The sequence below is a fragment of the Periophthalmus magnuspinnatus genome, chromosome 4 (genome assembly GCF_009829125.3).
Source record: "Periophthalmus magnuspinnatus isolate fPerMag1 chromosome 4, fPerMag1.2.pri, whole genome shotgun sequence".
NCBI classification, from domain to species: Eukaryota; Metazoa; Chordata; class Actinopteri; order Gobiiformes; family Gobiidae; genus Periophthalmus; species Periophthalmus magnuspinnatus.
In genome coordinates this window covers 18,765,257-18,790,500 of record NC_047129.1, presented here as the reverse complement: position 1 = coordinate 18,790,500, position 25,244 = coordinate 18,765,257, and the positions used below count along the sequence as shown (strand labels likewise).

The following is a 25,244-nucleotide window of genomic DNA, read 5'->3' as shown; positions in this document are numbered from 1 at the left end:
TAACTACTATTAGAAGCATATTTTTGTCAGTTTAATCACAGGGTAATTACAGGGTAAGGCGAAAGCCAAACACAAAATCTCTCACTTTGGTGCAACAGTTGAGTTTAACGATGATTTCACCAGTGGCATTTGAGGGCTGACACAGAGCTACGTGCTGAAGCATATCTCATAATACCAGCCTCACACAGTATAATTATCTTCTGGCCACCAAATTAAGACTAATTGAAATCTAAAAACAGCCTCAAAACTTCCATAAGGGCAAATGAGGTGAAGTGTGCATTATTGCACATTCCAGCCAGTAAAAGTCTATTTTAAGGCAACAGAAAAAATACAGCTTTGTGTGGTGGTTTTGAGAAACTTTATTGAGCTAGAAAATTAAGACAGTTAGCCTTAAGTGGTGGTGTTAATGCAAAACCAATCTAACTGATGTGTCAGCAGAACCAACCAACCCAAACTATTTTGAATTCACAGTGCTAGAATTAGACAACTATCATTAAATTAGAACTGTATGTAATTAAACTAGCCTAAGTTAAAATATCTTGTCCATATAACATACATTTAACATGCAAATATATAAAAAAGAAATGGGTGATCTTAACTGTGTCTACTGCATAGACTGTATAAAGAAAAGTGCGACGTCACCCACAGCGTCGAGTCCAGTCAAATGAAGCTCATCGAGACTAGAGCAGTTATAGAGGCTAATTTAGAGCTGAGTTCCATATTTGGAATTCCGACTGTGAGTATCATAGCAACCAAACAGCCAATCTGGAGCGAAGCTGTTGAAGGTAATGCACTGCTGGTTTGGCAGGGGGTGAGCGTTTAGCAGTGCTGTCCATCAAACCTGTTGCTAAGGCTAGCGGTAGCAACCTCAGGGAAAGGCGGCATCTGATTTGTCTGATATTAATTTTCATATCTTGATTAACGGACACAATAGTGAAATAAAACTCCTAGGATCATGTAGAGTGGGTGAATACGAACATTTTAAGACCAAAATGACGAGTCTGACAGCAGCAGTTACAGAGAGAGGGGACACAGTTTTCAAATGTAAAACTAATTTCTAATGTAAAGTCGATGGAGTCCAAAGCCTGCCCATGATCACTTCCTACTCGGAACGCAGCAGCTAGCAGGTTAGCTAAGTCCATTTAAGATGCATGTCTATGGTGTGGTATGGCTGTCAGAATATTGACAAATGCATGTCCGATATGACTGAGAGGCACAGGTCTTCTGTACAGACGGACACATTCTGAGCTCATTGCCGCTGATGCAAACGAGTGGAAACTGCGTCATCACAGAGCAGACATCAAAAGCACAGCGTCCACAGGGGTTAAGGTCCAGCGGATGAGTTATAAAAACACGGCTCTGAACACAGGCCCCAGCAACTGACCGCATCACCCGTTATTACTGGCACTGTGTTATGGTAATGAACGGACACCGGTTAAGAATGCTCTGTGTGCAGCCTGCATGCGTCAGCATATTCACACATGAAAGGTGTGAGAAAGACGAGAATGACCACGTCCACAGTTATTAGCCCATGGAAAGCACAGACTGAAGCCTGAAGCGCTACAGAGACTTAGTGACAAAGATTAAGTGAGCTTAAGAACTAAGACTACTACTAAGAGTACTAAGAGACTACCAAGAGTACTAAGAGACTACTAAGAGAATACTCAGAGTACTAACACTACCACTAAGTGTACTAAGACTAACATGGCCTTGGGTGTCCAGGAAAGCAGCTTTCCTTCGTCCTTTAATTGTTGAGATGTACACACATATACAGAAGTATTAGCACAACAACAAATTATATTTTATTTAATACAGAAAAATGGTTCATCATTTTACTTTGAATTTCTTTAAAATTATAATTTTACATAAGTAACCACTGAAAAAATGATCTTCAGTCAACCATCGTTAATCTGTCACAACAAAAACAACATGCGAGTTACAACTGTTGTTCTCAGTTCTGTTGGTCCCTGTGTCTAACTCCACAGTGAAAGCGGCAGCTTCAGCTCCTCACAGTCGGAGCTGGACCTCGGCCTCAGCTGGACCTCGGCCCAGCAGACTGTGTGCCATGTGGAGCAGCACATGTGGCTCTTATTGTGCAGGTAAGAGGTCAGTACTGCTCCTGTCGCCGCCGCTCCTGTCACTGCACTGCACTCTGGTTGCTGTTGACTCCATCTTCCACAGAGTTTTCTACCACATCCTTTGGCACATCCATTGGCACCTTTCCCTCTTCCATTGGTCCTTCACTTGAGTCAGAACTCTCAGAAGAAGAACTACTGTCTTCATCTTCATCACTGCTGTCTGTCACCTCTCCATCTTCCTTCTCGTTCTTTCCCTCTTCTCGTTTTGCCCGTTTCGCTTGTGGTGAGCAGATTTCTGATGCTCCAGTGCAGACAGTAGAGGCTTTAGCAGATGAAGCTCTGTCAGCCTCATCGTCTTTGAGATGGTTCACTCTCTCAGTCGTATTGCTGATGTCTGATGACGGTTCAGCTGAAACAGAATAATCTTATTTGTACATACACTTTGATAAAACATTTCAGCACACATGAAATTAGTTGAAATAAATCCAAACAAAACCCACATGGGATGAGGCGTAATGCACACACACTGAAAATGTTTAGGTTAGAGCTGAGGGCTTGTGTTAACAGCAACAGAAAGAGTGCAAAGACATGCTGAGAAAGATGACGCTAGACTTGGCTCTGTGCTCGTTCCACAATGAGGCCCAGTGCCAAGCAATTAGTTATGCAACAAAGCGGGGAGGGCATGTGTGAATGAAAGACTCCAAAATGTTAATTGTGAGTTATATGCAATTATTCCCAAATGCCATCTCCCTGCAGACTGAGGAGTTACAGAATCCATGTGTCTAAGACTATAATGCTCCACTTATCCGAAAAGTTCCATTACTTTCATGGATAAAGCAGAAACAGATCCCAACCATTTTATTTACAAAATTTGTTTGAATGTCACATATTGTGCATCCAAAGACAAATGCATTATAGATGAGATGTTGTGGTGTAATAATGTGTAATATGTGTTTTACTTTCACTTTTTTAGAGTAAAAATGTATTTTAACAGTGCCAATGCTAAATGTGTACATCCACAACAGCGCCCCCAACCTCACTGTTAGCGTCACTACTTCCTGTCCAGTTTTATCTCTATGAGGTTTTTGCAGAGTCACGCTAAAATGAATAAATATTTAAAGATGCGGCAGTGGACAGGGAGCTGTGGGTGGGTTAGGGGTCAGAGGTCGGAGGCTAGGGGTTAGGGTCAGGCTGTGGACAGAGAGCTGCAGGTGGGTTAGGGGTCAGGGGTCAGAGTTTAGGGTCAGGTAGTGGGCAGGGAGCTGTGGATGGATGTCACTGACAACATGTTAAACACTAACCAAATAAAATTAATACTTGACCAGACACACTTCTGTGTTTAGACAGAGACATGTTTGTGATTCAATGCTAGTGGTAATTGTGACGGCACAAACCGAGCTGCTGAGAGAACTGTTTATAAATGAGGTTACAGAACTTTTATCATGGCCTGATCATTATAAATACATTTTCTTCGGCCCAGGGACTACAAGTGGAGATTAGCGCTAGTGCTACGACCTGGTACAATGTGTCTCTTTAGGTTAATATATATTGTGCATTCTTCCAGTTTCATAAAAATAAAAAATGTAAATTAAAAAGAAATTAAAAAAATAATACAATAAATACATAAATCAAATAAAACAAATTAAACAATTTAACAAATAACTAAACTAACCTAAATAAACTGAAATATTCTACATAGTATGGTAGTCTTTTAGTCTTTCTTTTAAGTGACTTGAGGCCTATCATTATATCTACTACTTATATGAAGCTGGAACTATAGTTTTTGGGGTTAGTATTTATCACGTATACATTTTCTTTGCACTACTGGGAATTTTTTGTTATTTTATGGCCTTATGATAAGATTTAAGCCACAAAAGTTTGGATAAAGTCATTACAGATGCAGAATGAAACGACTTAAGTGTTTCATTCTGCTGTTTATTTATTGCAGCTCGTGATTTTTAACAGTATTATAGATTTAGAATAGTTTTTGTGGTTTAAATCTGCTCTTGGTTTTGTGTCAGTGGAGTAAATGAGTTTCAATATTATCGTTTATTGTCTGTATTTACTTCAGCGGTTTACGGAACTTCAAAATGTGTACGCTTACACTTTTAATAAAAGTTAGCATGCGCTTTGAGACACAGCAAGCTAGCTATCATGCTGCTGAGCCAATTGTGAGAGCTACTGTGCTAGCTTTTGGTGATGTTATTCCTTTGCACTTTTCCAGCCTGACAGAAAATAGACTTTATTTTCTGTATGTATAGCTCTACCACTTCCCTTATTTCAACTGAATACATAGAGTTAGTGTTTTTGTTTGCTAGTTATCACTTCCCGCATATGTTCCCAGGTCTGGCATGTGCCATTATCAGGAAATTTCGATGGGTGACATAATAGAGAAAGACTGTAGCATTGACGTTTTATCAGTACAAAACACACACTCTTAGTCTAAAATTATCCCATTCGTCATTCTGGTGGTCTGGGTCTGACTGAGTAATGATAGAGAGCTGAGTGTGGTCTTGTATAGTCATACTAATGAGAAATACACAGTTTCACCACATCCCATCCTGTCCTCATGTGACTTTTACAGAGGTTACACCTACAGGACAAACACTCCAAGGTGACCTCTCTCTTACATTCTAATCTGTCATTTAAACAGATCACAGGGCCACTGTTTAAGACTCATGTTTGATCCTCTTTCTGGCTGTGGCGGCTGTCGAGGTTAAGCTGGTGAGTGTGATGTTGAACAGAACACACTCATTTCCGTTGGGTTGGTGTTGCCATAGTGAAAAATAAGAGCCGGGAGTCTAAAAGTCTCAGCTGGAGAAAGCAGGACATGATACAATGCAGCTGGATAGTGGCGGAGGTTCAGACTTCTGGAACTATTATGACTTCCCATACATCATGTGCGCTTAGCTGCCGAAAATACTGGAGTTCAAGCTTCTGGGGCCCGTGATGAAAACATTGTTCATACTTCAAAGTCAGATAAAAGTTTGTAAGTAATGCCTTCACCTGGCACGAAAACGATCACCTGTTTGGATCAACTCCTTCAGGGTTAAGGTTGTGCAACTTAACGCATTTTACACAATGCAAGATTGAATCACTTCAGATAGTAGATGATCAGCTTGAGGTAATGATAAAAAGTCGGTAATGTTTCTATTAAAAAATATATAAATAATAAGAAAAATAAAATTTAATGGAATATTGTAAATCAACCATATTTGCCAGTTCTATTGTTTTAATAGATTCTGTTTTCAGACCAAAGTTTAGTTTGTTTTCATACCTGACACTTTCGACTGCTCACTAGCGCCTCAGAGTGGTCATGTTGCTGTGACGTGTCCAGTCAGCTGGTTTTGGTGCCGTCTTCCAGCTGGTGGAGGCAGGACAACAGTGCCATCTGCAGTCTCTTCAGGACAGTATCCCAGGTGTGTGAGAGCAAAAAGCCCCCCTCGTCCCAGTTTAAAGTAAGTTAGAGTAAAGGACCTTTTTACTGTCAAACAACAGATACTTTCCTGAAGAAGTCGGACTGCAGATGGCGCTGCCGTTCTGCCTCCACCTGTAGCAAGACAGCTCCAAAACCTGTTTAGCTAACCGGACACATCACAGCAACATCATGTGACCACTCTGAGGAAGAGCGCTAGTGAGCAGTCCAAACTGTCAGGGATGAAAACAAACTAAACTTTGGTCTGAGAAAATACTCTATTAAAAAATTATTTGAATAATTTAATTTGAAACTCTCTTTATATTCTGAGCAACCCTGAAACGACTCAGCCGGCTAGTTCCAATCAGAGGGAGTCAGCCCAACATTTTCCGGTGTATTGCTATGTCTATGAGGTTTTTGCAGCGTCATGTCACTAAATCCTGACAGATCAGGAGGTGGACAGGGAGCTGTGGGTGGGTTAGGTGTCAAAGGTCAGAGGTTAGAGGTTAGGGTCAGGCAGTGGACGGGGAGCTGGGGGTGGATGCCACTGACAACACGTTAAACACTTTACAAATGTGAGGAAAACTTCACAAGAGCGTTTACAAGTGTTTCTTTGTGTGTCATGGCTAATGCTAATGCTAATGCTAACTTCTATTAGAACATTAAACAACAACAAGGAAAGACAGCAAATGGTCACTGACTGTCCCTCTGACTGAAACTAGCTGGCTACTGTTGTGCACAGAGATGACAGAGCTGATCAATATGGCAAATCGTTTAATTATTCCACAAAAGGAAATTGATTTATAATATTCTATTAAATTAGATTTTTCTTATTAAAACTAATAAACATGAAAACAGAACAGAAACCATACAGGAAAAGAACTCATGCATGCCCAGGCCCAAACCGCACACACAAGAATAAATCAAAGTATTTTTCACTATAAGAGCATTAAAAGAAATATTTTTGTTCTAGTTAGTATTAGTGAATATTATTCTGGTAGCCAATGTTGAGAAAAGGCTTAGTAAGCTGTTTTACCTGGCCCCTTCAATGGATAGTCTTTCCAGTGAGCCCTCAGAACGACGTGCAGTACAGGATACTCGATTAATGTTTTGTAACTTAGGTTATCCCTCAAGCTCTTGTGAAGATCCAGTTCATGATACCTGTAGAGAAGTAAAACGTGAGTAAACATGATGTTATAACGCCAAGAACAAGAAATCCACTGAACTCCAATACCTCACAGCTAAATGGAGCAGATTAGAGCTTCACCATAGCACCTTTTAGGGTGGAAAAGTATTGAGCAATAATATCTCAGTTTTGATCGAATGTTGAGTGAGTTTGTTGAGTTGAGCAGTGTTTTTAAGCCCCATGGACACTGATGAAATAAGAATAAATATGAACTTCCAGTACAATAATAAGGAGTAACTCTTAAATCGCAAGTGGAGAAAGCTTTAAAGGTTAGGTTAACTTCAAGCAAATGCAGTTTAAAATCCCCAAAATATAGGATTTCAGTAAACAACAACAATACTCCGATATTCCTCCTTCATATGGCCTCTTTCTGAGCTAGATTTTGGAGATATAATAAACATGCAGACATCAGCCAACTTTGAAACCGTTAGCTACTCTCTTTCACCCACTCAGCCCTTCGTTTCATAACAGGCGATGAATTTAAAACCCGTCACTATACACTCTATAAAAAGTAGGTTGGCTATCGCAATCTGTCAGAAGAGAACAACACTGTATAAAATGTATTTATAACAGACTACGACCACAGACTGACTCAATATCTCACATTGTTGAACTTTGGTACGGGAACTTTTAATACAAGACCTTATGATTTTCTATGTCTAAAAACTGGCCGCACTAGAACTGAAATGGGGAAAAAAGCTTGGGGTTATTTTGCTTCCTAAAAATGCATTATACATTTCAAGGATATGGAAAACTGGACAGACTAATGGACTTTTAATAATTCAGTGATAAACATTGCTAGTCACACCTGCTCCTGTTTTTAATGTTTTAAATGGACCTATGCAGTTATTTTGTTTGTTTTTGTTTGTATTGTTCTGTATTCTAAAATGAAAAGAAATATCTGTGACTGTGGCACAAGGCAATTACACCATACAAGATTTATGTTATAAGGTTGTTTCCTCATCACAAACAGATCTGGAGTTGTGTTTTGTTTCATTCACATGTTTAACACACAAACCCTGCATATTTAGGCTGAGTTCTTCTCTCAAACAGAAAACACTCTGTTCCACCTTGTGATGTCACGTGGTAATACAGGAAGTGCTCCACTGTGTTTCATCTTCACTAGAAACATTTGGATCATTTTAACACTGGAGTTGCCAATCTCTACTCAACTAAAGGTAAAAAAGGAGCTGTTAATTTGAAAACTATTGCTTCATGGCATCACAAGGTGGAACAGAGCATTTTGAGCTTTGGAGATGTAACAGACTAATAATAAAGTGTTACTCAAACATGTGTGAATGAAACAAAACACAACTCCATGTCTGTTTTTGAGGAGATAACAACATTATAACATGGTTTAAACCTCACAAGAGTCCATTTTGTGTGACATAGAAACTTTCACAACTGCTGTATTTCTATTAAAATGGAAAGTCTAACTTTAGCAAGACTTGATCCCGTCTCTCACAGACTCTTGCAGCACTGCTCCCTCCTCCTCAGTTGTGAACAGAACGACATCAGTCTTGTCCCATCATGCATTAGGGATGGTTGTAAATCACTTCAATAACAGTAATCTGGACCCTCCCGAGACACATGTTCTCTCAAGACACTGGAAAACCATTGAGCTTAGACTGTCAACTCCCAAATACTACTTGATAGAACACTGGATGTACAGAAACTGGCGCCGTTCCCACCTAACGTCAGGACCATGATGCAGTGCGGCTCGCTGATATATTGTTTGTTATGGTGAATGCAACTGTTGCCGCCTAAGTAGACACCCACTACACAGGCCAATTGAAGAACTGCTATTACACTTTGACATTTATAGGCCTTCCCTGAACCCCACCCTCCTGGAAAAGAACTGAGGGGGGCTTAAGATCACTTTACACGCTACTGCAAATAAATATTTGTTTGAGCTAACACCTCCAACAGCACTGGATACGATATGGGGTTCAAAACAACAAGACACAGTATATTTAGAATTAACAGCTCCGAAATAGTCCCGAGCTAATAACTCTTGTCAAATGAAGTGAAGGGAGGAAAGTTAAACAGTAAAAGTTGTTGGTGGTTACGTTAATGCAGCCCTGTCATCAGAAATTTAGGGGCCCGGGGCAAGAAGCCACACATAGGCCCCCCTCTAATATAAATTAATAGGAAGAGGGTCAAATTCTGGGCCCCTAAGCATCTTTCAAACTTTTAAATAAGTTTATGTTAAAATTGTATAACTTGGATATTTAAACAATATACACAAATAAAGATATATTGTTTTTTTTATATATGTCATCTATTTAATTTAATCGAGTGATGGGACCAGCATTGGCTTGTACAGAATGCTCTTTAAAGTAGAGATCAGCTGATATGGGCTTTTTTTTTATGTCTGTCCACAGCACAAATAGGGCAATAAGGTAAAGTAACCAACTCTTCCTGGACATCCCCAGAGCCAGGCTCAAACTCTGAGGTGATGGGTCTTTCTGTGTAGTTGGCCCCACACTTTGGGACAAACTGCCCCCTCATTTACCAATATCACAGACTTTGGCCTGTTTAAATCTAGGTTCAAAAGGTGTTTATTCAGACTGGCTTTAACACTTAGTAACACTGATACTTTAAACAATGAAATAAAAAGAAAAAACCTGTACAATGTTTTGAAATAAGTGTTGGTTTTATTGGAAAACACTTTGGTCACCTTGAGTGTTGTAAAAGGCTCTATAAATAAAGTTTGATTGATTTATAGGTGATTGTTTAGAATACAGAGCAACTGATGGCCGATATTTCTGGTGATATTTTTGGGCCGATATTTCTGGTGATATTTTTGGGCCGATATGCTGTGTCAATTTTGATTATTTCCCAAAAAATGATGTAATTTTAATCTACTTCAAACTCCCCCAAGCCCTTTTTTTTAATCACAAGCCTATAAGAGAGCTGTATGGTCACGTTTTGTTCAGTTATATCTTCGTATTTAAGTGTTAATATAAAGTTTTGTGTTTATTTTTTAGGAAAGCAGATCGACCAAAACAAAACATACGTCATGAAATACATCTTGGATATGTGAAAGTATTTAAATATTTACAAAAATCCAAGTTATAGTTATACCAAGTTTAATTGTTATATTCATCTCTACTTTAACCCAAATATTTCAGTTGGCCAATATATGGGGCTGATATTTGGACTTTTTAGCATGTTAACTCTCCTCCATAGGCCAATAACCAACAAGTCTATCTCTACTTTAAACCAAATATGATCAAACTTGGTATAACTATAACTCGGATATGTGAAAGTATTTAAATATTTACAAAAATCCAGGATGCATTTCAGTGTTGTCTGTGTTTATCTAAATAAATGAGTGGAACTTTGAGACAATTGGTGTAAACAGTTTTGTGTTTTTTTGTGATGGCAGAGTCTACAGAAGCTCCCGGTGGTGTCGGAGTTTTCGGGTTCAAGCTGTTTTTAAAGGGATGGGGGCCGACGCCAAGAACACCGCCACATCTGGTCTGTATAAAATGTACTGGTGAATGAACAGTAGGCATCCCGTGTTCTCTTCAGGGAGGGTCTCGCTGTTTCCTTTACAGCAGCTGAGAGCCATCAGCGCTGGTGTTAAAGTGAGAGGAAATGGTTCCCGAGACAGAACAGATATTATTCTATTATAGATAACGTGCAAACCATCAGGGCCGGTTTATGTGGAGCAGTGTTTGTGCTTTTCAGTGTTTGTAAGAACGAATCACACAGGGAAAACAGGCAAACTCAGAGTCACATCATAAAATACTGTAGAAGAATCAGAAATAAGCAACTTTTGATGGTTTATAAAAGAGCAATCCAATTCAGCTTAGGAAAAGATGACAGAAAGTGAACACATTTTACATTCACTTAAGGAAATTACAATGTTAAGTTTGAGTTGTTTTTTTAAAATCTTTTCAGACTGGTGTAACTGTTCAGTAAATATTTGAATAAACATTTTACTATGCATTTTATGAATTGTAAATGTATGTTTTACTGTGCACTCAGGATTCCCTTGTAAATGAGACGTAATGGGACTTCCCGACAAAAAAAATAAAAAATAAATCATTTAGGATCAGAGTGACGCAAAAGGCACAACTTCCAAAGTGCGAGTGAAATCCCTAACAGATAAAAGAGATTTTTATCTGACTGATTTGAGTATAGGCCTGTCACAATAACACATTTTAAAGAGCGATATATTGATGAAGTAATTAAAGACGATAAACGGTAATATTGAAACAAAAAAATCAGAATTATAAACAAAACAGTATTTTAAAAGAACACTATTGTGAAATATTGTTGAGCTGTGTAAACGAACAGCAGAATGAAACTCTTAAATCATCAGCTTATGTCATTTTAGTTCATAATTCAATCTTCTACAGCTCAAATCTGATCATACTGCAGAAAAAATAACCAAAAATGTCCCACTACTACAAAAAAGTCCTGTGCTGTACTGTGTTTTAATGTTCATTTATGATAATTTATGATTTGATTTGTTTGTATTGTGATTTTAATATATTTTTATTCTGTAAAGCACTTTGAATTACTTTGTGTATGAATAGTGCTATACAACTAAACTTCCCTTGCCTCCTCTACCTTTAAGTTCATTTTACAAAGTTTACAATTTTCATCTTTCACAGCCCAGCAGACACGAACAGAAACTTGAGAAAAAAGATCAAATAGAGTCTGATATTTTGGTAAATTTAAATACTGTTGTTCATGTTCAGTGAATGGAAAGACATTTTTTTCTACAAGCCAAAAATGAGTCCAACTTTGCAGGAGAGCGCAGGAAGCATCTGCAGCTCAAAGACTTGAGCACAGCCTCGGGCCGAGATGAGGGAGAGCACAGAGTGAGTGAAGAGGTTTAAAGATGGGCTTGCCTCAAATATGTAAGGGAAAGTACTACAGAGGACGCAAACACCAGTGTCTCCAGGGCTTACAAACAGAGGCTCAAAAGCAGATTGTGAGCTCTCCTTTTCTGGCAACAAACCTATAAACAAGCTCCCGTCTCCTGACACGTCAACAAGCCGTGTTATCTGCGGGATTAGGCTGGTAACGGGAAAAACAAAAACTTATGTGAAGAGGTTGGGTATCTACTGGATCCAGCAATGAGATTAAATAACACAATGTAGAAAAGACAAGTGCAATCTTTAACAGTGTTGCATTATTGAGACTTTACAGCTGCGTGATGCTAACTGTAGGCACTGCTCTATCTGATGTTTCTTAGACTTTAATCTGAGTTTTATTTTAACACAATCTGAGCAGAAAGAGATGACTTAGTTAGTTACTTAGTAACTACAACATGTGAGCTGATTTGTGCTGTAAAACAAGTCCCTCTCAAATAACATTACAGTCACAAGCTAGCTAGCATTAGCCAACAGTTAGTGACAAACTCCTAAACAGAACCATCAACACTCAGATTGATCATGGACTCCTGAAAATGTGCTGTTTAAATCCATTTTGTATTTTTTTCTTGAGATTTCAGACTATTTTAATACTTTCTGGCAGTGTTTGTTAATGTGTGCATTGTGTCTCCATGGTAAATGATGAACATTCCGCCTGAGACATACATGTAAGACACTCCCAGCGTGATGTCACAAGTATCAATTGATCACATTGTACTTTGTCATGAAATATCCAAAAGGTAAATTCACAAATGTCGAACCTGATCATATCTATTAGTAACCATAGCCTGTATATATAAATGAACATAGCTAACCTGCTAGCTGCCGCGTTCCAAATAAGAAGTGATCATGGGCGCGCTCCAATTCACTTCACATAAAAAAACTGTGGTTAATTTCTCTGTAACTGCTGCTGTCATCATTTTGGTCTTAAATGTTCGTATTAACCCGCTCTACATGATCCTGGTGTTTTATTTTGTTATTATGTCTGTAAATCAAGATATGAACATTAATAACAGACAAATCAGACACCTTCTTTCCTAGATCCCGCTAGCATTAGCAACAGGTTTGATTGACAGCTTTGCTAAGTGCCTGCTCCCTGCTAAACCAGCAGTGCATGTGGGAAAGGGTGTAACAGCCTCGCTCTGGATTGGCTTTTTGGTTGCTAATATACGCGCGGTCAGAATTCCAAATATGGCTCCCTGCCCCAGATTGTCCGCTATAACTGCTCTAGCCTCGATGAGCTTCATTTGACTGGAGATGAACGCTGTCGGTGACGTCAGACTCACTTAGTCCACATCTTTATACAGTCTGTGATTACAACAAAAATTTGCACTTATTAATTTCATTTATCTGACTTAAATATGATATGAACTATAGCCTGTTCTGTTCTGAAGTCCTCTGAAACCCAGCGCTCTGACATCTAGCCTAAACACTCTTAAACTCAGGGTGTGTCTGTGTGAGTGGGCAGGTTTTTTTCGCCTTCAGTGTATTTCCATTGGTTAATTTGCATATTTGGCATTCTGGCTGAAAGTGAAAATCTCCAGTTAAAAGACGCATTGCATAATATAAATCCATCATTATTAACACGCTTATTCTCAGACCAAAGGTATTTAAACCAAACTTTCCGTTGACTTAAACCTGACAGGACACCGCCTTTGCCATAAGCCTCTGATGTGTGATGACTAACGCTGTATTAAGCTAGTAATGGTTTTGAACCAATTACAAAGAGACTCTGTATTGTGTCCTGAGGATGTCTGACTCATGCGTTCTCCCTGTGCATTTTTATTAATTATTAAAGCCTCAATATTGACAGGTGACGCACACATGGAGAAATGGATTTAACTCTGCAACTTACGTTTTTGACCAAGGCAGAGCACATGGGATTCAAAAGGCAATGGCTGGGGTTACATGCACAAATCTGATTATAACTGGATTTCAGCACCTTTGAGATGACTTATTATTAATAGTGCAACTCCTCCTCCATTAAAAACATTTATTAAACTCTGTTCTTAACAAACTGCCTGATCCACTGGGTCCTCTGTAAACCCAAAGTGCAAAGTTCCAAACAGATCCTTGGCCTTTGCTCAGTCACCTTTTCTTTTCAAACCATCAGACAGTGGAAACAGCTCCAGACAGACTGAAAATGTCTGTCGATTTGAATAATTTTACTAGAAATTTGAAAAAGTACATCAGTGAAGTTCATTTGTGCTGTTCTATTTCACTGTAAAAACCTGTACGTAATGCTTTCTAATGTGTTTGGACTGTAGGAAACATCATGTACTGGATACGGGGACGTTTCATTGTATTTTACAGCTAATGTTAATGATGAACTGTTAGTCTAATAATGTAACTAATGATGTGTAATTTTAACGTGTGTTGACCTGCCCAGAGACTGCACATGGAAAGCATCAGTAGCTAAATCTGGTACAAATCATCTTTTCTTTTATAAGATTAATGAACTGTACATGGCCCCTGACAAATACAGAAAGAAAGAGCTTAAATCAAAAATGGACCATTCAGAGCTTTTAATCATGTTATAGTTGTTTCCATCTCATTTACTATCTCAAAGTTGTATTTAGAGTGATTCATATTTGAGTAACCTTTAATCACCTATTTTCTAGACGCCATTTTGCCGATCAACCCCCGTTTTTACCTTCACGGTACACACCCATTCTGACGTTCTTACTTTGTTTTCCAATTTTATTTTTCCTACAAGTGATGATACGTGTAGGATTCGGCAGCGTCATGTTGTCATTTTAATACCAATGAAAAAAAATCTGCCACTTGCTAATGGGATCTGCAGCTGTCCTTAGGGGGCGCCAACAGGGTCTTTGTTGTGATGTTTACAGTGACGTTAGCTCCCATTGGGAAGTCAGTGGACTTGTTTCTTTTAGTAAGTCATTTTAGATGAATATTGCGATTTAAAATGTGTAAATTATAATATAATGATCCACAGGTGTCATAGATTTAAAAGACATGAAATCCACATAATCGGATGAGAATCATTAGAGGAAAGAAAGAAATAAGATGATTTTGCTGTTTACGTTTTTTTACTCCCAAAATCTGATAATCTGATTTTGAGTGACTGCAGCCAGTGTCCTAAAAAACTGTTTGGATTCAGACTGTACATATCTGATTAAGAAAAAATAAACACTCAACACAAAGATCATTTCATGGGATCTTGTGCGTTAGACCCAAACATTAAGCAATCATGTAGGTTCAGTCAGTTTACACTCACCTCACTGAGTTCGCCTTTCTGCCCTCGGACTTCATGAACACTTTCACATGTTCTAAAGGCTCGTGAACGTACATCTTCAGCCTGAAACACAGATACAATACAAGTTTAAAGCTCATATATTAAACAAAACTGACTCGTGTGAGCGTTAAGTCATGTTATAATGCTGTTACCTCCTCAAAGGAGTCCTGGAGTTGTGTTTTGTTTCATTCACACATGTTTGAGTAACACTTTTTTACTCTGTCTACATCTCCAACACTCAAAATGCTCTGTTCCACCTTGTGAAGTGGTAGTTTTCAAGTGAACAGCTCCATTTACCTTTTCTTCAGTAGAGATTGGAAATTCCAGAGCTGTAATGATCCAAATGATTCTAGTGAAGTTGTATGGAGTTTAAAAACACAGTGGAGCACTTCCTGTATTACCACATGATAACATCACAAGGCGGAATAGAGTGTTTTTTGTTTTAGCAGAGAAGAACTCAGCCTAAATATGCAGGGTTTGTGTGTTAAACATGTGTGAATGAAACAAAACACAACTCCAGGTCTGTTTGTGACGAGGAAACAACATTAGAACAGAGATCAGAAAATCAAATCCTATCTTTTATTTAAACAACACAACTGACAGATAACACGGGGATTGCGGTAGGTTTAAACTCTGCTGTAAAGAGTCCACTGAACCAAAACATTTTCAAATGGACCATAAAAAGGGTAAGTGATCCATTAAGGTTGTATATTTGGAACAATGTAAGGAACTGAGTTGAGTTTGAGTAATAAACTAAATTTTGCGAGGTCACACATGGCATCTGGAAATAGCTACATCCGGCAAACAGATCCTATTCTCTTTAAAAGCTCCCTGGTATCAGTGGAAAGGTTAAGCCAGAGTCAGGTGGCTGATTAGAAATACCAGGGAGGTCTTGTAGTTATCAAAGAGCGTGCCTTGTTCAAGCAAAGTGGGCAAAGTTGAGGGAGATCTAGACTTAAGAAATAAAACATTAAGCGGAAAAGGAGTTAGTTTATATTACAATTATATTAAAGTGCTCATATTACGCTATTTTCTGATCTGTTCTAATGTTGTTTCCTCGTCACAAACAGACCTGGAGATGTGTTTTGTTTCTTTCACACATGTTTACCACAAAAATCCTACATATTTAGGCTGAGTTCTTCTCTCAAACGGAAAACACTCAGTTCCACCTTGTGATGTCAAGTAGTAATACAGGAAGTGCTCCACTGTGTTTTTAAACTTCATACAACTTCACTAGAATCATTTGGATGATTTCAACTCGAAAACTACCACTTCATGACATCATAAGCTAGAACAGAGCATTTTGAGCTTTGGAGATGTTGACAGACTTACTCAAACAGGTGTGAATGAAACAAAACACAACTCCAGGTCTATTTTTGACGAGGTTCGACAATCCAACATGTCTTAAATCTCACAAGAATCAATTTTGAGTGATATAGGACCTTCAAATAGAAAAAGATACTATAAAAAGCAGGACCGTAAAACAGTGAGGAAAATGGAAACCTATTTTTAAACTGGAGGGACAAAATCTAACTTAAGTCTTATGTTTCATTTTTCATTTTATACATCATTTTTGGATTAGGGATTGAATAAAGCCCATTTAACATCCCCTTTCACCACCAGCGGTTTCAAATTAGATACAATTGCAGGCTTTAGTCTTTTCATAAGGCCCTATTACTCGTGTATTTCTACAAACTGGGATCTCTTTGTCAATCTGCTGTATTTTTCCCATCAGGCCCAGTGTCATTTGAAATATTCGCTTGTGGCCCCGATATTGATGGGCCTCATATGTTTGATTTATGTGTGGTCCAAGTTGTAGTTTAGGACCAACGTGTGTAAAAATCCCACAGTAATCTTCATTCAACAAAAGGCCTTTGTTTTTCACATTTCTAATGCATTGGGCCAATATTGCTATATACAAGCATCTCGTGTGTTATGAAGCAGAAACAGAAGCAGAAACAGAAACGTGCGTGCAAAAGGTCTGGAAACAAATAGTAAATCACATCTTCAGCATTAAAGGTCCTATATTACAAACTTGTGTGAGGTTTTAATCCAGGCTCCAAACGGTTCTGTTTAGCTGTGCATATGACTGAAAGGGTTTTATTCTGCTTCTTCTCTTTTAATGTTCATTTTATGATGATTATTTATGATTTGATTTGTTGTATTGTGATTTTAATGTCTTTCTTATTCGGTAAATCACTTTGAATTACTCTGTGTACACATTGGGCTGTACAAGTAGACAAGGCAAGGCAAGTTTATTTGTACAGCACAATTCGTACACAAGGTACTAATAAACTTGCATTGCCTTGCCTAGTCTCATTAACCTTACTTCATCCATTCACAAAGTCTTATTTCATAACGCTGCTCACATACCAGAGCAATGATAATCCATTAGACAAGGCCAATGCCAGTGACAGGATCTCATAGTAGATTGGATTAGTGTGAGAAGAAATGGTTATTCTCTGTTATGCCCATGACCAAACCCTCAGATTTGATATCGTGACATCCCTAGTTGCGTTTTTGTCATCATCCCCATAACTCACACTTATCGTGAGAAACTAAACACAGAGCTGCGGCGTTTGCCAAAATGGCTGCTCCCTTTAACTTCTGTAGAGAAAACAACTGGCCCAAGCCGCTGCTCCAAAAGGCCGGCCAGGCACTACATCAAACAAGCCTCAGTGGGACTTATCATCACATGGTTAGCAGCATTGTTTGTGTTATTTTGTGCTAAGTGACTGCAAACCAAAATAGTGTGTTTTTCCCCAATGGGTAATTCAGTGGTTTTGGCTTTGCAGAGCACATCTGACTAACAACATTAATATAGAAAGTGATTTAAAACCACAATTAACGTAATATAAAGCTATGGTGAAGCCTCAAAGCCTGTTTAGGTCATTATTGCATTTAACTTACTTCTGGCGTGCCGCAGGGTCCGACTCGGAAGGATGGATGTAAGAATTCAGAATTTCCAGGAGAGTCAGCTGATCGGACACCCTGAAACAATCAACGTTTTGTCATTTTTATATGGCATAAATACACGACCAGTCAAAGGTTTGGACACGCCATCTTGTTTATGTTTTTTTTTTTTTTTACCATTTCCTGCATTTTAGATACAAACACATATATAGAGCAGCCTTAGATATATGTAGGGAGATATATCGAGTTATATAGTAAAGAAAAAAAGGGGAGGAGACCCCGAGAAAGACCCAGGACAGTGTGGAGGGACTGTATCTCTCGGCTGGCCTGGGAACGCCTTGGGGTCCCACCGGAGGAGCTGGAGGAAGTGTCTGGGATGAGGAAAGTCTGGGAGTCCCTGCTTAGACTGCTGCCCAGGGATAAGCAGAAGAAAATGGATGGATGGGGAAAAAAAGTTTAAGAACTACTAAATATTTTTCAACAAAACAAAGGGTGGTTACTTAAGAAAAAAACAAAAACATTTTTCATATTTCGCAGTTGTTTACCTCGTTTCTTTGCTACATAATTCCATATATCTTACTCTATACATTTGATGTCTTCTGTGTCGATATAACATGTAGAAAGTAGTAAAAAAAAAACACTGAATGAGATGGGGGGTGTCCAAACTTTTGATTGGCAGAGTATGTGATGTTACAAAACAAAAGCTAGGGAGTAACAGTTTTATAAGTGCAAAACAAAACAAAACAAAAATTACATTTAGAACATGGAACACATGCCAATTAAAGCTGGGTGTGGAGCGAACGCAGCCCTTTAATCATCGATAACACTGAAAAGACATGAGCTGCTGGCATCATGTTTAAACTGAGCGCTTAGGTTTCATTAATACAATATCACATCATAAAAATTACACTGTGAGTTTTTATTATTCAGACCACTGTGTTTTTACTGTTACAGGGAAAATGTTCTCACTATTTGATGTGCATCTCGATACATGGATTAGATCATGATATATATATTTTCTTTCATTTATTTATTCATTTAAAACAAGGACAGTGCAGAGAAAACATTAATCTCAAAGAGTAAAGATGGTCTTTGCCAGATTTAGCTACAAGCTCCATTCCATGAGCAGTTCTTGGGCAGGTGCAGAACTTAAAGAGCCTATTTGCATAAAAGCACCTCGGACAACCATATTTTATCAATAACGACACGTCCATAAAATAACCACTATCCATATAAATACGACTGATGCATTTTAGGCCTCATTAGAACAAAAACTATTGCCTCTTCACTCTATTTATTATACCTGTGACCACATTTTGTTGTCGCTTCTCAAATTCGGGACAGTTGGTCTTTTATGGAACTGTTTTCTTATGCATCGGTGAAACTACGTAATGATTAACAATGCTGGAGTAGTGACGTTTGGAGTCAATGTCATGTGTATTCTATTGTGAGGGACGGCTTGTTCCAACAGTCAGAGCGACCGTTTCCAGCATAATGTAAAGTCTATGAGGTTTTTGCAGATTCCAGCTAAATTTAATACATTTTTAAAGATCAGGTGGTGGAGGTGGACAGGGAGCTGCGGGTGGGTTAGGGGTCAGGTGTCAGAGGTTAGGAGGTTAGAGTCAGGCAGTGGACAGGGAGCTGTAGGTGGATGTCACTGACATGTTATACACTTTACAAATGAGAGGAAAACTTCACCAGAGGACACTTCTGGTTTTAGAAAGGTACACCTTTGTGCGTCAGTGCTAATGCTAATGCTAACGCGATTGCTAACTTCAATTAGAACATTAAATGTAACCTAACAAAATTTAAATTTGTTGTAAGAACAACCCAATTATTTCAGTCAGTGGCATTAAATAAATATGTTTTAGGCTCCCAAATTAGCATTAGCCCCGACACACAAAGATGATCCTTTGTAAACACAGAAGTGCATAAAAGTGCAGGTATCTGTTTGGAATGGATTAACATTTGTGATATAAATTAAATGTTTTAAAGCAATGATCAGTGTTAAAGTATTGTCTGGAAAAGGAGCAGATGACATAAGATTATTCTTCTTTCTGATTTCTCATTCATATGTATGTTTAACTTTACAACACTGCTGATGTCTTTTTATCTTTTATGAATGAAATAAACACTTTACAAATGCAAGGAAAATTTATTGTTGCATTTATTTTAATATATTGTCAATGACATCCACCTGCAGCTCCCTGTCCACTGTCTCACCCTAACCTCCTAACCTCTAACCCCTAACCTCTGACCCCTAACCCACCTGCAGCTCCCTGTCCACTGTCTGATCTGTCAGGATTTGATGATTTTAGCTTTACTCTGCAAAAGCTCAGACATTACATTACACCGGAAATAGTCAGACCAACTGTCCCTCTGAGTGGAACTAACCCGCTACCGTTGTGCAGAGAGCCAACTGAACAATTCGATACTATTTGGAGTACTGCTACATCCATATGCTGTACGTTAGTAATAATAATCTATCTCTTTTGTACTTTTTTGCATATTGCCTATGTGACATCTAATAGTAAGTGTCCAATCCCATTTGTCTTTCTCTTTCTCTGTTAAAACCCTTAATATAATTATCTTTTATCACAACCAAACACATAGTGATGACAGGCTTGCATAGCTAACTCACCTCCTCTGAGTGAACTCTGCTCTGCTGTGGGGAAACACGAGCTTCAAGTGCCACATGAAGCGCTTCTCTCTAAACAGAAACACAAATCATTAGCTGTAAATGTTTTCGGTCTGATGCAAGAGAATCCAGATAAACATGAGGTCACCGACTTTTCAACACAAATGTTTAAAATCAGAGCAGAAAAAAATGCATTGGCCCTTGAACTGAAACAATACGCTTGGCTCCATCCAAGATCTCGTCCATCTGCGTGAAGGAACAAACTCTCGTAACCATGGAGACCAGTCTGACAGCAGCTGGTGGCTATCAGTTAAACGGATACTGTTTTGGGTGGTAACTCTTTGCGTGTTGCTGGGCGTGCTCTGTACAACATGTAGCCCCCTGAACAAGCCTCCAAATTTTTTACCCCTGGATGTCATTGTATCATAATTTGGTAAGCTGTTTTGCATCACATCAAACTCAAACATAGACACATTTACATAGCCAGACGCAGAAGACCGCTACTTCAAAAGACTTACCATTTTAAATCCCTTCAACAGTACTTAAATGTCTTATATTACACAACATGTACTCTTGTGAGCTTTAAACCATGTTAGAATATTGTTACTTCCTCAAAAACAGACCTGGAGTTGTGTTTTGTATCATTGACACATGTGTGAATAACCCTTTATCATTTGCCTGTCTACATCTTCAAAGCTCAAAATGCTCTGTTCCACCGTGTGATGTTATGAAGTGGTAGTTTTGAAGTTAACAAATGCCTTTTAGCTGAAATTCAGTCGATTGGCAATTCCAGGAGTGAAAAGATCCAAATAGTTCTAGTGAAGGTGCGTGGAGTTTAAAAGCAATTCCTGTATTACCTTGTGACATCACAAGGTGGAACAGAGTTTTCTATTTGAGAGAAAAACTCAAGGTGTAAATATGCAGAGTATGAGGAAACAACATTATAACATAGATCAGAAAACAAACTAATATTGGCCCTTTAAACTATTTGCACTTCTAGTTTTGCGTTGTTATTCTGCCCCATACTGTTTCATTAGTATTTTGTAAACATTTAGCAGTCAAAGTCTATTCTTATCATATGCGTGCCATCGTGGTTTATATTTGACCATTATAATTTAGTTGCATCATTTCACCGAAGCACATTTCTAGTTTTGTGGACTTTGATCACTGACAAAGGCAATAAAACTTTTTTTATGATTCTGATGAAAAACAGTTTATGTAATGACCTACTTTCTGTCTTTGGGTAAGTGCAGATCCAGCTACAAAGTGAGGGACTTAGCCTAGCACGCGGTCAGTTTATCATAGTTCTGGTTGGAGTAAGAGCGAACGCATAGATGGGTCTTAAGATAAAGAAAGTGAAATTGAAAGGCATGTATAGAGCAGCTTGTTATTAGGACACCAAGACCTTAAGAGTCTGAGGTTTTTCCAGCCCTCTCTCTCTCTCTCTTTCATCTGAATGCAATCAGGATCTACTAATTTAATATGGCTTTAAATAGCAACTCTTACCCTTAAGGTATGTTGCCCATTCAAATATCGGCTGAATAGGAGTGTTACAAAGCAGCAGACGGTTCCTAGTTCCTCGTTTTCCACATCGTTCTGCTGGTTAAGTATCTATTAAAACTTATTAAAATAGCCCAAGCTCTTATGAAGACAACAGTCATTCCAAAAACTGGGTCAGGGCCCAAAAGGGATGCAACATAGACTCTATATATAAATGGACATAGCAACAAGTTTGACTGACAGTGTTACCGTCAACAGCTTTGCTCCAGATTGGCTCTTCGGTTGTTATTATACTCGCGCTCGGAATGCCAAATATGGAACTTGGCTCCAAATTCACTGCTATAACTGCTAGCCTCGATTAGCTTTATTTGACTGAAGCTGCTACGGGCAACGTCACACTCACTTAGTCCACTTCTTTACACAGTCTATGCGATGCACCGAGCCAATACTGGTGTTGGATATATATATATTTTTTAAATATCTATAGCTGGATCAGATATCGGCTTCCAAATGTTTATTCAGTCGCTATCCTGGTTGGACATAAACTGCCTGGCAAAAAAAAAAAAAGGTCACACACTCTAATATTGTGTGGGACCTTTATCTTTGATTACGGCACACATTCACTGTGGCATTGTTTTGACTTCGCTTCTGCAATATCACAAGATTTATTTCCATCCAGTGTTTCATTAATTTTTCACCAAGATGTTGCATTGATGATGGTAGAGTCTGACGCTGCACAAAGTCTTCTCCAGCACATCCCAAAGATTCTCAATGGGATTAAGGTCTGGACTCTGTGGTGGACGATCCATGTGTGAAAATGATGTCTCATGCTCCTGAACCACTCTTTCACAATTTGAGACCGATGAATCCTGGGATTGTCATCTTGGAATCTGCCTGTGCCATCAGGGAAGAAAAAAATCCATAGATGGAATAACCTGGTCATTCAGTATATTCAGGTGTCAGCTGACCTCATTCTTTGAGCACAGACTGTTGCTGACCCTCGACCTGAACAACTGGAGGAGGGTCGTACCTATTTGCTTAGTTAAATCCAGGTTGTGACTTTTTTTGGCCAGACTTTTTTTGGCCAGGCAGTTTTACTAGGCCTGACATGATAACACATTTTTAAGCACAATATACTGCGATAATCGATAATACTGAAACAATTTTAAGATACTGATACACAAACAATAATGCAAGATAATCCTAGAGAGCTTATTTTAAATGGGCCGTATCATTAAGTGGCATGAGCTGTAACATATGAAGAGCAGATTCAGGTTTTTCAACCCTCTACAGCTCAAATCATATCGTTTGACAACAAAAATATCCCAAATCTCCCCACTTTTACAAAGACACTGTCCACGCGATATTATTCCAGCTTTCATATGTTAAAGTTGATATAGTAATAACCACAACAGGCCTAGCATTTACTGGCTGTAGTCATCTTAAAATGCTTGAAGTTTTATTTACACAAAGTTCTGTTCTGTAGTTACTTGGGAGAAATAACAGCTACAGTCTAAGCAGGGACTCCTGGACTTCTTTCACCCCAGACACTTCCTTCAGCTCCTCCGGTGGGACCCCAAGATGTTCCCAGGCCAGCCGAGAGACCTAGACCCTCCAGCATGTTGGATCAGTTTTGCCTTATTTTATTTTTGTATAAAGGAAATGGATGGTAATTACTCGTCAAAGGATCGCATCGGAACTGAAAAAGCTGTATCGGTTCATCCTTAAGCCAAACGTATTAGACAGATATCGAAAAATGTACTATGTTCAAGAAATACAGGAAGTAAAGTGGTAAATATTGATACTGAAATGTCATAATCAAATCTTACAGTCTCTTATCAGTATTACTTACCACATAAAATAGATAGAGGTGAATACTGATAACAACAGTGTCACCAAAACAACTGCAAAGGAAAAACGGCAAATGGTGATCTTCAATCTATAATATTAAAACTTTAGTCGGTATAAAGAAGTGGATTAAGTGAGTGTGACGTCACCCACGGCGTTCAGCTCCAATCAAACGAAGCTCATCGAGGCTAAAGCAGTTATAGCGGCGTATAGAGAGCCGATTTCCATATTTGGAACTGCAACCACGAGTATCATAGCAACGAAAGAGCCAATCTGCAGCGAAGCTATAGAAAGTACTGCCCCTGACCACAGCGGGTTAATACGAACATTTTAAGACCAAAATGACGAGTCTGACGGCAGCAGTTACAGAGAGAGGGCACAGTTTTTCAATGTAAAGTAAATTAGAGCCAGAGTTGATGGAGTCGGAAGCGCGTCCATGATCACTTCCTGTTTGGAACGCGGCAGCTAGCAGGTTAGCTATGTTCATTTATATATACAGTCTAACATAGCTTTCATGGGAGAATGTGAAAAGAAACCATTCCCTGCCACTAATGTCACATGTTGGACCACGGTTAACCCAAGCTCTAAATATAGTAACCCCTTATTAAATAAAGTTGGCTAAAATGATCATAGTAGTCAAGTTTTTCCATGTTGTCTATGTCATGGGAACTGCGCTTTACCTTCAAAACAAACACAGCAAAGAGGTGTGAACACGACAGGACCATGTGCACCACTGGCTGTAAAAAGCTGGTTATGACTTTCCACTTTGTAATGAGAGGGCAGTCGTTACATAAACTAAAACGCATCTAACCTCCTCTGACCTCTGACTCACATGAACCTATGTGTTTACTCTGTTTTGGGTACATTTCTGCTGCGTCAAAACATGTGAAAGTGAGCAAGGGCGGGGTGCCAGGTGTGATGCCATTATCCTGACATTACGGCGAATGGAAACTATGTATTTGAATGGAAAAGGGGTTTGCCCATAGAAGCAGCCAGGAATCCAGACTAAACGCATACCTGGGAGAGGGGCGGTCTTGTTTTGTTGTGTAAAAAGGAAAAAAAACAAAACACTTTGGACTATGTAATGTTTCTAGTGGAAGATCAGCAGCCTGCTTGTATCCATGGCGATGTTGTTTTGTCTGGAATGTGTGTTTTTATGGCTTTAAAATACATATCCATGGAAACAAGCAGGTGAAAGCATTTTTGAGAGCTTTAAAATAGTGGCTGTTCCAGAGTCAAATATGTTATCGTGTATAACTAAATGACCTGTTCTGTAATTGTGTGTATAGTGAGTGTGTTGTGTTCCACCTTGTGATGTCATCGTGTGGTAATACAGGAAGTGCTCCACTGTGTTTTTAAACTCCATACACCTTCACTAAAATCATTTGGATCATTTCAGCCCTGGAATTGCCAATCTCTACTGAACTAAAGGTAAAAGGAGCCAACTTGAAAACTACCACTTCATGTCAGTAGGTGGAACAGAGCATTTTGAGCTTTGGAGATGTAGACAGACTAAAA

General features: G+C 38.8%; 1 protein-coding gene across 1 annotated transcript in view; it reads right to left on the bottom strand.

The window, feature by feature from the left end:
* Positions 1 to 813: 813 nt before the first annotated feature.
* Positions 814 to 25,244, bottom strand: part of znhit6 (zinc finger HIT-type containing 6) — a 35,252-nt gene continuing 10,821 nt past the window's right edge. Inside the window, exons 6-10 of the mRNA XM_033965193.2 lie at positions 20,382 to 20,450; positions 17,738 to 17,818; positions 14,810 to 14,890; positions 6,530 to 6,654; positions 814 to 2,487 (exon numbers count right to left, since the gene is read on the bottom strand). Coding sequence (XP_033821084.2) covers positions 2,138 to 2,487; positions 6,530 to 6,654; positions 14,810 to 14,890; positions 17,738 to 17,818; positions 20,382 to 20,450 — 706 coding nt within the window. The 3' untranslated portion in view covers positions 814 to 2,137. The remainder of the gene's footprint in view (positions 2,488 to 6,529; positions 6,655 to 14,809; positions 14,891 to 17,737; positions 17,819 to 20,381; positions 20,451 to 25,244) is intronic.